At 41.5% G+C, this 13471-nt stretch overlaps 1 protein-coding gene across 1 annotated transcript in view; it reads right to left on the bottom strand.

The window, feature by feature from the left end:
• The window catches only part of LOC139708324 (uncharacterized), a 32708-nt gene extending 20263 nt beyond the window's left edge, over positions 1–12445 (bottom strand). Inside the window, exons 1-6 of the mRNA XM_071620287.1 lie at positions 12252–12445; positions 11541–11782; positions 5660–5801; positions 3770–3928; positions 2909–2971; positions 1704–1885 (exon numbers count right to left, since the gene is read on the bottom strand). Coding sequence (XP_071476388.1) covers positions 1704–1885; positions 2909–2971; positions 3770–3928; positions 5660–5801; positions 11541–11782; positions 12252–12435 — 972 coding nt within the window. The 5' untranslated portion in view covers positions 12436–12445. The remainder of the gene's footprint in view (positions 1–1703; positions 1886–2908; positions 2972–3769; positions 3929–5659; positions 5802–11540; positions 11783–12251) is intronic.
• Positions 12446–13471: the final 1026 nt, after the last annotated feature.

Genomic DNA, 13471 nt, shown 5'->3' with positions numbered 1-13471 from the left:
TATAACCTATTAGAAATCAACGAATTATTTTTATTTAACTTAGGTCAATTTATGTATATGTATGATAACAGTTTACTCCCACCTATCTTTGGTTCTATGTTTCAAAAAAAAAATAATCATTCCATAATTACCCCACCCGACGCTCTAACGAGTTTCATTTACCACTTCTTCGAACGATTCTAGCAAAGAATATACTTATTCACGCTGGACCAAATTATTGGAATTCCCTGAATCATGATTTAAAATCTGCTCCTTCTATAAACTCATTTAAAAGGAGATTAAAGTTTTTTTCTTTTACAATCCTATAATGACGACTCCCAGAAACAGATTAGTTTATAGGCTTACTTTGTTACCCGTCCGCAATATCTGCATTGCCGTTCTTTTTATTATTGTTACTATTGCCTAACCCTTCACTATAAGATCTTCTTTAACCTATATTTCGCAGTTGAAGGGTTTGTTCTATATTCTTTTTTTTTCTTCTTTTTTTCTTCTCTTTCTTCCTCAAACCTCCGCGGATCGTTGTCTTTATCTTTGTTGCATATTCCTGTCTATTCTGTTACCTCTTTATCACACTATAGTCTTGCTTTCTCTTGTGGCGTCTAGTCAGTTTTTTTTTTCCTACAAGTAGTCCTGTTGTTGTCTCAGTCCTGTTTTATGCTCATTACTCTGTTTTTTTTTGTATAACTGTTTGTCCGTCTGTCTCTTAGTGGGCTGCCAGACTTTTATGTGACAAACTTTTTGAGCCGATTTGTTGTTGTCTTCAAGTCAATTTTTGCATCGGGCTATTAATACAAGAGGGGCCCACACTCTACAAGTTTTGTCTTTTTAGTGGGTCCCTCCGTTTTTTCACACAGTGCATATATTGACAACTATTTCACTTTCGTTACTTCAGCAACTATTGCAATGTATCGCTACTGTTAGTTTTTTTCTGTTATTGTTGTTTTCTCTGTACAATTATTGTATGTATCGTTTCTTTCACTCAAGAAAGTGAGATTTATGTTTGTATATTGTGGAAAAAGCGAATAAATTTGAACTTGATTTGATTTGATTGTCTTCAGAGACTTTCTCATGCTGAATATACCAAAGAAGATGTACTTCCCTGCACAGCGAAAAGAAGGCCAGCCCAATGTGCTTTGCGGCAAAACATTCCGAGTAAGCACATTCGGGAGAATCGGAGCAAACACCAAGAAAACTGGGTTTGAAACTAACTCTGTTCGGGACCTATTTCAGGGTTGTTGGTAAAGATTTGAAAACTATCCCTGATTAAAATTATTTCGGACAAAAATCCTCTAAGATCTCGTATGTCAATTATTTTCGGGATTTTCCCCCGAATTGAGCCCATAAAAATATACTCCTTTTCCCCAAAATCGGGAACGCGCATGCGGTACAGAATGACCCCCGGAGTGTATGTGTATGCGTGGGCGGGCAACGGCTTTGCAAATTGTCGATTTTTTCTTGCCCATTTTGTTGCAGCAACATTGGTCGGACAAATTCTTAACTTTTTTACATGACGATATACTCAATACTGCAAACGAAAGTCGTGCCATCGTTAATGTTATAACCTTCATCGCCATCCAAAATATTACGATCATTAAATTACACCTGAGCTCTTGTTTCTCTTTCGCAATAGGTCTACGCCCATAAATACTGACAACAGACGCAGACACAGACACACATATGTACACTGGAAACAGAATACGAACCTGATAGAATTGTCCATTGTAGTAACATGGGCAACTCTCCTCACGTACGCATTCTCCATCGTCCAAGACGTATCCTTCCGCACAGTGGCAGGCGTACACACAGTTGTTGCATGATGGGTTGTTGGCCATATCCTCGCAGGTAGTACTGCAGCCGCATTTCCATTCTCGATTTTCTTCGCAGGCTTCAAATTTCAGCGAAAAAAAAAAATCGATGTGATATAATCAAAACTGCCATAATCACATCGATGTTTGGCATGATAGGAAGTATTCATTGCAATACACAGATAAACGGCATCAATCATGTCTACTCAACATCACGAATTGATTTAAAAGGGATATCACAATCACTATGCACCTCCATGCTCAAAGGAATTGTATAGTTTTGGTCAAGATTAGGCTTCATTTTTTTTTTGTCTACTACTACTTGTGAAATAAGAGAAAGCATACAATTCTAAAAGGAACGGTTTTGAAATGACTGAGATAAAAAAAAAGAATAAAAAAGGTAGGACCTATGCACCTCTTATCATTATCCCTTTGTTGTTGGATATCTCAACCATTTCAAAGCCAAATTTCATCTTACATAATTTGAAACCTTCTTATATAGATTGGCATAGTTTTTCATATTATATGTATATATATATATATATATATATATATATATATATATGTATATAGATAGATATATATATATAATATATATATACATGTATATATATATACATATATATATATATATATATATATATGTAATATGTGATAAAAACCATCACATCGCATCCTGGTCGCTGATGAAGAATGCAATGACTAACCTTTTTGGTGTCTTGTTTCTAAATCATGCGCTTTCCTCGCCAGAATAAAGCGTTTTTAGATCTATTGCCATTTTAGGTTTTTATCACATATATACTAGTATATATATATATATATATATATATATATATATATATTATATTATATCTTAGAAGAAATTTAAAAACCTGAAGCCCCATCTCAACCAAAACTATACCATCCCTTTAAATAATGTGGGTAACTTGGACACAACCACTTCTGCCAGGGGTCTTGAACCCGGGACTTCCTGACCGAGAGTCCGTTTGATCATCTACTGAGTCACACTGGCTTCTAGAACGAGTACTCTAAAAAAAGTTCGTGTGTTCAATTCGGTATCTTTTCTGAAAATGGATTGTCCACTCATATGCTCAATTAGTTACCGGGGGTTGTTGTCACTTTTGGCGTTGCTGTGGTTGCCTCCTGGGTTAATGTAGTTGTTAGCTCTGAAAAGAGAAGTTACAGCGGTCATAAAAGTAAATATCTATATCTCTATATAAAACTGCTACATGTATATCTATATCTATATCCATATATATTTTTATCGTTCTCTCTCCCCTATATATGTGTGTGTGCGTGGGGATCAACCAATAACCCCGTTACACAGGGGCTGTCTTCTTGTGACAATATTTGCATGTAACTCCCTACTATGAACAGAAACGTGAGCACACACGCACACATACACACACACACACACACAAACACACACAAACACACACACACACACACACACACACACACACAATACTACTCATACGATTGGAAGCTCCTGAGCAATTCTCGTAATCACGCTTTGGATGCTGTTGTAGCAAACTGTGTTCTCTGTTTATTGCAAACAACAACAACAAACAAACAGTGGCAACAAACATAACAAAACAACCCTCCCCCCCCCCAGAAAAAAAAAAAAAAACCTACCAAAAAAAAAAAAAAAAAAAACCCAAACCGAAACCCGAATAAAGTCTGCTTAATAATTCTGAACAGAACCCCTTTCAGTTACATGGTGGTGTATGTACAACTCGCGTATGAACGATTTGAAAGTTTGTTTCATTGCTGGCGAAAACCGATGTTCCATACTTTCGAGTTTCAAGTACATTCAATGCAGAGCCCACCATGATCAAGGTGACGAATATTAGAATAAAGATCAAGTTAAAAAGTATCCTCCAAATGGGACAAGAATAGCGAAATGATAATGTATTCATCACACGAAATGTTTCTTATGTTGATGGTGTTGTTACCGCTCTTACCAGAAACAGAAGTCGTCCCGCCTGGAGTTGCTGTAGTCTTGACGATGGTCGACTCTTCGGGTGCCGACGTTGAATGCTCTATGACGGTCGTCGTTTCTTCCATACTCGGGGTGGTTACCGTTGTCGTTCGAGTTGACGTCCACAAGGTAGTTGATTTACCTATCAATATGATATCAATATGTAAATTATAGTTATAATAATAATAATAATTGCTAGTCTTTATATAGCGCATTTCACATGTATTTAGTATCTCAATGCGCTTTTTGGACTATTATTACCCTGGCCACTGGAAACAAAGTTTCCAACCAGCACTGACAACAGTGCTCGCCCTCCACTCCCTGGGGAGCATTCCAGCCTGTCGCACTCATGGCGCACACATGATGCTGATCAACCAACAAAAGCTTTCTCATCCACACCAGGTACCCATTTATACTCCTGTGTGGAAAGCAGCAATGTGGACATAGCGTCTTGATGAAGGACAAACGTGACGGGCTTCCCATGGGCTCGAGCATGATTCTTACATACCAGGCTCATGTTATTCAGAGACGAGCTCTCTTACCCACACATGAAAAAGGTGCAGTTTGCGCTGACTGAGTGTTGTTGCGTAACATTAAACTTTTGGAGACGTAGACAGAAATGGCGAAAGATGACGTGGTTTATTTGTCGAATGGTATACCTTTGAGTTTTGCCTTCGTGGACATACTATAATATAAGTGCTAACATCACCATGTCAAGTATTTCTCTCCAGGCAATTTCACGGTCGAAAAACGTGAGGATTCTTTTAAAACACAATACAAAACAACAACTAGAGAGGGGCCGTCAAAGGCGGCAGACCCACGCCTATAAGTACAAAGTCGGGGTAAACATAATGTGCATTCGGTCATCTACCAGAATTCGGCCACTTAATTGCCAGTGTGCTTTATCACCAGCCAGTGAGTTCTACCAAAGATCGTACACTGAAGTGTACGATCTTTGGTTCTACAGTCACATCACACGCAAATCACATCATTACACATACGGATTAACACTCATTCACGTACAGGAAAGTCCTTAAGTCTCCTCCAAAAATCCATCGAAAATCCAAAATTCCACCGTCAAAAGTGCAGAATCGGAACTTTTCCAAGCGCGCGCGAATTAAGTCCAGTTTTAAGAGTACACTTGTATTGTCTACGCGACGGGTCGCCGAAAAAGCGCTAAAAATCGAGAAATACGCCTTTTTTTTGCGGGATATTTTAATTATAGCAAGCCGAGAGTGTGATGATATCAAAGGTCGTATGAGTGTACGATCTTTGATGGTATCCAAAAAAGCGCAAAAGAAAAACAAAATTTACGTACACCAGTACCCCCTAGGCAATTATCCCTATGATTAGTGTCTACGGGAATTATTCAATGCAAGGGTTGAATGCAAATGTCTACTGCACCAGTATTCGGCCACCAACGAGCGCCGCAACGTCCCCGATGCAATTTTAGTGTAGAGCGCGATGCATTTTCAGCGGCCTTGCACAGGCATTGACATTGAGCGCGCATATCGTGCAGTGTGACTGCGACCGAGCAAATGCTCCTCCAACGAAAAAAAAAACAATCAATGTTAATTTGAAAAATCATCAAAATACGGGCCAGTTTGTGATGACGGAGAACGAACTTTCATATATCTAGAAGGACATAGTCCCTCAAATAGGCCTAAACGTAAATTTCGGAATTCTGGTAATCATGTAGAAATGCACACCTACCGTTCGCTTCGCCGTTTGTCAATCAAATTTTGTGCAGCTATTGGAGATGCTAAATTGAACCATATCAGAGAGTTTTCATGGAATTAGAAAGCCGAAAACTCACAAGAACTTGTCCACATAAGAGTGTTGTTTTTGAATAAATCGCTTAAAGTGCACCTACCCTGACAGCCGTAGACCTTGATTTCATTCCCCAGATTAAGTGCATCTCCAAAGGTTGCTTCGATAGCTCGCACAGGCCCCAATTCGGATGGAAGCCAGAGGTTCGTTGGAGCAGAGTCACTCAAAGAAAACGTCACTTCGCCCTATGAAGAATACAAAGAAATTAATCAATGCATTAGCACCACTTTCCAATTTGATGTCTGGACCAAACAATGTTCAGAAAATGCAAATGCAAATCTGGAAAATCAAATATGTTTGAAGTACGACTGCAATAAAGGGGTGACATAATAATGTTTTTCCAAGAAAGATAACAAGTTTTAGTACGATGAATCAGAGAAGATGATCAGTAGAGATTTGACAGCTAGGACTGGTACACTGAAGATAGAGGATATTGTTTCTCTATCATTCATGGTCGTTGGATATCGTATAGACCGATTCAATTTCGAGGTCCTATTCACCTACTGCCGCTAGCGGCGCTATAACGGTCGCCATAACTGGGGGCCAACGGGGGCTTCCAGCGAGCTAGCTACCCAGCGAGTTGCACTTGCAGCTCAGCGGCCTAGCGTATCCATTGCGCATAGTTAGCCGGGCGGCCCCCGTGGCCGCTGCACCGGCGGCCGCCGCTCTAATATTGTGATTGTTTACCTGCTGTGCGAAAGTCTTTCAGCGGCTTTTCCTGCATTTCTTTTGAACAAATCAAATGATTCAGACATATTGATACACGATGAAAACTTCAAAGGATCAGGAAAATATATTGTACAGTTGTTGGGTGCACAACTGAACTAACAGAAAAAACGGAAATTGAAGGTGCATGGGCAGTCATGGCATGGCAGTGTGTGAAATTCATTCACCACTGACGCCTGATAAATTAGACCTGGTATAGGTACAGCCTGCATTAGAGACAAGTGAAATACAACGGTTACGGTATGAAAATGCACAGATTTCGAAACAGAGTTAGGCCTATGCCTACTAGATCTTTTTTTTTTAAATTTCATCAATGCTATCAATGCATATTCGTAAAGTACGTTGTTCATTTTAGAAGACAAGTTAAGATCAATGCTTGGTGCACTACTTTCCAAAGTTTGTTCCTGGCTATCATTATGACAAGCACTTTACAGTTAGCGACAACCGAAAATGATAAAGGATGTAGACCCAGGTTTCTAGAAGTCAATAGGTCTAACACTTTAAGTTGTTAGTCTGGATTCTTGCTTGGAATTCTAGACAAGATCTAACGTTAAGACAGATTTTACCCTGCTGAGTAAGAGCCTAGAATTAGTAGAAATGTTTAGTTAACTGAAAAGATACAATCTATAGCGGCATATCTAGCTCAAAATTCTGATTCATCATAGAGTGTCTACGTATTTAATTATATCTTTAACTTCTCAACAGTCTAGGCTTACTCGCAAGACGTCTACCTGCGCCTAGCCATAGTTCTCCCCAGTGGTTTTCCTTCTCTTACACAAATGTGAATAAGCCTAGGCCTATGTATAAGGAGTTATACACGCGAGTAGGCCCTACCCTAACCCCGGGACGCTCCGTATACAGTTACACACTGTGGGAGCGTCCTGAGTCAATAGAGTGCTATATCGGTAAGCTTGAAAAACATACACAGTCTGTCACAGATTTTCGCACCTCCGTAAGTTTCGAATATCACGAGGAAAAAACGTACTTTTATAGTATACATAAGATTCTTATCTAATTAATACCCTTCGTTCACCTTGTTCTTGTTCACACTGGTCCAATGATCTTGAAAAAACGTTTTTTTCACGGCCATATACGGGTCCGTAGTCCTAGCTCCCCATCCCATTCACCATTTTCGAAATCAGTATGCAGTACACTGCGCACGTACATATTCATGTGCTGGCGGAGTCGCAATGCGTTTAGCCTTCTGACAAGGCCTGCGCGCGCGCACCCACCCAGAAAGCAACGCAATATACAGCGAGAGGGTTTGCCAACAGTATGATAAGGCCTTGCCACAAAGCTACACGACTTGACGGCCAGCGCATGCGCACAAATCTCAAATCCATTGACTGTGTAAGATGTAGTTCTCCCGAGTTCCTCTCGACCGAGTCGCATTTAACTCATCAAACCGAGCAGAAAGGGACTATTGCCAGAACCAAAAGTTGAACGCAGTCAGTCTTCAACATTACATCTTCACCTGTAAGTCTTCATATTGCAGAATTTTTGCGATTTCATATTGATTTTTAGGCGCTATACTTCGCCTGTCATGATCATGTCTGCTACAATGCGCAGCCCCAACACTGCGTGTTGGGGCTGGTCGCAGTTAGCCCTACCCATGTCATCGCCAAGAAGAGTCTGCAAACACTCACGGATCGTACCGATATTTACCTTGAAATTCAAGTTTTGGCTACAGCTGTATGTCACCTACCCATACGCTCATACTCGGTATAAGTTATTTAATTTTCACGAATTTCGCTTATCACTGTTGGACCGCGGATTTTTTAATTAGCGAGCGAAAAAAATTCGGTTGTAACAAAGTCAGACGCGTCGACCGCTGCCAGAGATACAGTAGCTGGCCGGCTGGCGCCGGGTGGTAAAAGCACTGGCTGCCGCTGGCACCCTTGCCACGCACGCACGGCGCTTGCCGACCCGGCCTGGTTGGCCCCCAGTTATGGCGTCGCCTTAAGAGGGCGCACTTCCATGAACAGTCGCTTGAATCGGTCTATACAGTGCTTTAGGGTTGTACGTGCCAACGGCGTAAATCCGTACTGAGGAGTGGGGGGATGATCGGCGATAGTCACCATCACCACGGTTACAAGCCCAGAACTGGACCGGCGCAGCCTTGGGAGGGATGGGGTGGAGAAGCCTGGAGGTGCTCCCCCCCCCCTCAACACACACACAGACACACACACAGACAGACACACAGACAGACACACACACACGAACACACACACACACACAGACACACAGTGGCGTACCGTGGGTCGAGACATTGGGGGGGGGGGCACCTCGTGGAAAAGTAATTTTGAGGGTGTGTATGCTTATGCGTGCTTGCGTGTGTATGTGTGTGTGCGCGTGTGTGCTGCGCTGTCAGTCTGCAAACTTAATGGGGACTACAATACATAACGATATGCCATACATTCCACAGCGCAGTCATTGAGCAACATTGTAAGTTTTTCAGAATGACGGTGTGAAACAATAAATTACTTGGAGCAACATCAGGAGAATTGCATAAAAATTAAATGCGAGCGAGCGTTGTAAATTTTGACATTTTACAGTACAAAAACTGCCGTTTGTAGCGATATTTTTTCGCTTTCAAAATTAAGGGGGTTGCGCACCGGGCTCAACTGCTGGCAATTACCGGCACGACATCAGGAGATTGGCATAACGATTAAATGCGAGCGAGCGAAGCGAGCGAGCTTGAAAATTTTGACATTTTACAGTCCAAATACTGCCGTTTGTAACTATATTTTTTTCGCTTTGGATATTAAGAAGGAGGGGAGGGGGCGCACCGGGCGCAACTGCTGGCAATTACTGGCAACAACATCAGGAGAATAGCATAACGATTAAATGCGAGCGAGCGAATCGAACGAGCTGGAAAATTTTGACATTCTAAAACCACAAAACTGCAGTTTGTAGCTATACTTATTCGCTTTGGAAATTAAGTGGGGGGGGGGGGGGCGCATCGGGCCCAACTGCTGACGATTACTGGCGGCAATATCGGGAGAATAGCATAGCAATTAAATGCCAGCGAGCGAAGCGAGCGAGCTTGAAAATTTTGACATTTTACAGTCCCAAAACTGCCGTTTGTAGCTATATATTTTATCGCTTTGGATATTAAGGGGGGGGGGGGGGCGCACCCGGCGCAACTGCTGACAATTACTGGCATCAACATCAGGAGAATAGCCTAACGATTAAATGCGAGCGAGCGAAGCGAGCGAGCTTGAAAATTTTGACATTTTACAGTCGCAAAACTACCGTTTGTAGCTTTATTTTTTCGCTTTGGAAATTAAGGGGGGGGGGGGCGCGACAGGCGCAACTGCTGCCAGTTACTGGCAGCAACATCAGGAGAATGGCATAACGATTAATGCGAGCGAGCAAAGCGAGCGAGCTTCAAATTTTTGACATTTTAACGTCCAAAAACTACCGTTTGATAGCTAATGGTAGGCCTACATTTTCGCTTTGGAAATTAAGGGGGCGCACTGGGTGCAACTGTGGGCAATTACTGGCAGCAACATCGGGAGAATAGCATTGCGATTAAATGCGAGCGAGCGAAGCGAGCGAGCTTGAAAATTTTGACATTTTACAGTACAAAAACTGCCGTTTGTAGCTACATTTTTTTCGTCTTTGAAATTAAGGGGGGGGGGGGCGCAACGGGGCGAAACTGCTGTCAGTTACTGGTAGCAATATCAGAATCAGGCATAACGATTAAATGCGAGCGAGCGAAGCGAGCGAGCTTGGAAATTTTGACATTTTACAGTCCAAAAACTGCCGTTTGTAGCTATTTTTTCGCTTTGGAAATTAAGGGGGGGGGGGGGGCGCAACATCAGGATTTTTTTTTTTTTGGGGGGGGGGGGACCCTCTGTTAATTGAAGGTATCTAGATATCTCCACCCACGGAACTTTTGCATTTTTTTTAAAACTGAAGTAACAGAAATGGTGCACACTTTAGATGAAACATTTTAAAATATGTTAATCTAAAGTGTATTAAGTAGAAAGGACTGAACGAGGAGGGTATAGGAGGCATGGGGTAGGCCTAAGGGATGTTGTATTATTTTGCAGAATTGAAATTCAGCCATCTGTGGATGAAATATTTAGACAGTTTTCTATCAAAAAAGTAAGAATATTTCCACATCTCGGGAGGAGCAATATGATATGTTTGTCCCCAATACTTTTATGGGATACCACCCCCCCCCCCCCCCTCCATCGACGCCTCTGCATATAATGAGGGAGCTTTTGTAAGTGAAAGGTCTGCTGCACGCTCTTTGATAAAATATTAGGAAATACGTCAATCTCAAAAGTGTTCAAAGTCTATCGAAAGGGATCCAGTAGCGGAGCTTTTGCATGCTTATGATTGCAATTCAACGATCTGGTGCATAGTTCTGGCGGTATTTGGACAATTTTCTACAAAGAAAGTTCGAGATTTGTCCTCATCTCGGGAATTGCTTGGGGGACAAATGATTTGTCTGCCCCAACACTTCCGCAGGGGTGGGGCAAATGCCTCTTTGCCCCCCCCCCCCCAAGATAGATTCGACGCCCCTGATCATCCCTGGGTATGCCCATAGATGTATCAGAGTCATCATCGTTTCAGGAATGATTCAGGAAAATGGAGGGGGTTCAATTATGGCGGTATGGTTTTTGTTATTGTTTGTTTGTTTTCGTACATAATTTGCAGATGATCCCGAGTTGCTCGCGTCATAGCATGTTTACATGTAAGCCTGTCATATGCTATTTGACGTTGTCAACGTCTGGACCATACCTTATGTCGATATTACTTTCTTCGCGAGCGAGCGAAGCGAGCGAGCGCTTGAGAAAATTAAGTATACATTATCCTATCAGATGGAATACTGTTCAGCTCTGTTACCTCTCTGAAGGCGGGCGTACGAACGTCATGCAATAAAAATATGTCAAAATTGATAAAAGCACATTTCTGCTTCCTCCATTTTTTCCTCAGATTTCAGGGGAGGATGATTGTACAGGCCATCCCCCCCTCCTCCATTTCAGGGGGGGATATATCCCCCCCATCCCCCCCCCCGGGATTTACGCCCATGGTACGTGCAAACCAACACTCAAAGCACATAAAGGGTTAATAGAAGATACAGGCGAAATACCGCCCGTTTTCCTTTTATAACGTATTAAAACAAGAAGTGGTAAAGTATGTTCTGTGTAGAACAAGGGAATACTTGTCTATTTAGGATTTACCTGACTCTCTGACTCTCCCGGTCCTGAACCGGAGAAGTCACCAGATCCTGATTCTGTGCTCTGTGCAGGAACAATAATCCATTCATCTCCTTCGGCGCGCTTGATCCTGAATACTACTGTAGTCATTGTAGGGAAGCTGTTAGCAGGTAGTTTGATTCCAGTGATAGTAGTAGGCTGACTGAAGCTGGCTTCGTATGTCAAGGCAGTGACTTCTTGCAATGGCTCTTGTGGCTCGTAGCATTCTGAAAAGAATGGTCAATCGTTCGTCTCAGTTATTGGGTAAAACATTTTGGCCATACCATAGCGTTCCACTACCGTTGATGTTTATACTAATGGGACATGAATCATATTAGAATGGAATGGAAATAACCTGGTGCTGTTGTCGGTTGTTCAGTTGCTGAAGTGGTATATGTGATGGTCGACTGAGTAGCAGTTGTCTCCACCACTACCACCTTAGTTGTTGGAGGAGATGTTGTTTTGGGGATATATAACAATGTATTGTATTGTAGCGATGACAATCGTTTAAGTATCAAAGTGCCACCAGTAGTCAATGTAAAACATTATTCTCAGCTAAATCCCATGCTTTAAATTCGGATAGAAGGGAAATGTAACTTACGGGATTAATTTGTAAAGAAAGCTCATTTGCCAAAGAGAGAGAGAGAGAGAGAGAGAGGAGGGAGAAACCCCCCCCCCCCAAGAACAAGGCTTTACCCATTGCTGTAGTCTGAGCAGGAGTAGTAGTAGTAGAAAGAGTTGTGGTCTCCTCCGTCCTAGTAGTACCCATCGGAGTTGTTGTGGTAACAGCTGTGGTGGTAGCCTCAGTGACTGTAGTGGCTTTCGACGTGGTGGTAGGTACAGTTGTAGTTACAACGGTTGTAACTACTGTTGTTTCCATGCCCGTTGCTGACATTTGGAACAAAAGTACATCAAAAATCCAAGGTGAGAAACTCAAATTGGAGATTATGTAGCGTGATTTCTTTTTTTTTTCTTTGCTGGAAGTTGATTGCACTGTAAGGTGCAAGAGTAATGAGTGAAAAATGTATACTACTGTTGTGGTCGATGTAACAGTTGTCTGAGTTGTAGTTGTTGCCTCAGGAGTTGCAGTAGTTTCCTCTACCACAGCTGTTGTTTGCTCGGTTCCTGGAGCAGTAGTAGTTGTCGCTCGCGTTCGCGCCCTTGTTGTGACTTCTGTAAAAAAAAAAAAAAAAAACACGATACGCATGTATCTATCACTAAGTGATTATGAGAGTTGAGAGAAAGTTGTTTTTTTTTTATTTAAGAGAAGAGTTAGAGCGAAGAAGAGTCGAAACCAGTTTGATACTAAAGCAATAATTTTTTCGTGATAACTCATTTTTGTGTGTGTAATTGTTAATTCAAAAATTGCAATTATAATAATGGAGACTTAGACCTACCTGACTGACCCAGAGTTGTCGTTTCTGTAAATGTTGAGATAAAAAAACAATAACATGAGAACATTGTCGTTATGGATCAATTATATTCGTATTAGACAGAGCTGAAATATCAAATAATCTATGGTCTTGAAAGATTTAGTAGTACCCATTGGAGTTGTTGTGGTAACAGCTGTGGTTGTAGCTTCAGTGACTGTTGTGGGTTTCGACGTGGTGGTAGGTACAGTTGTAGTTACAACGGTTGTAACTACTGTTGTTTCCATGCCCGTTGCTGATTAATGAAACAAAAATGAATCGTAGTGTAGTGTAGTGTGAAATTGTTGCTGATAAGTTGAGTGCACTGTTATAAAGTACCAGAATAATCAGCAAGAAATATATGGACATAAACCTACCAAAGCAATAACATGCCAATTATCTTTTTTTTTTCTTTGTGATTACTTAAAATTCTGAAGTTGATGTGTTGTTGGAATATCAGCAGTTACCGGTTATATATGAATGGATCATTACACGATCAAAAGAGAT

Source organism: Diadema antillarum, unplaced genomic scaffold (assembly GCF_040938485.1).
Source record: "Diadema antillarum isolate AM-2024a unplaced genomic scaffold, OU_Dant_1.0 seq00001325_RagTag, whole genome shotgun sequence".
Lineage (NCBI taxonomy): Eukaryota > Metazoa > Echinodermata > Echinoidea > Diadematoida > Diadematidae > Diadema > Diadema antillarum.
Note: the sequence above shows the minus strand (reverse complement) of the source record. Positions and strands in the feature narration are given on the sequence as shown.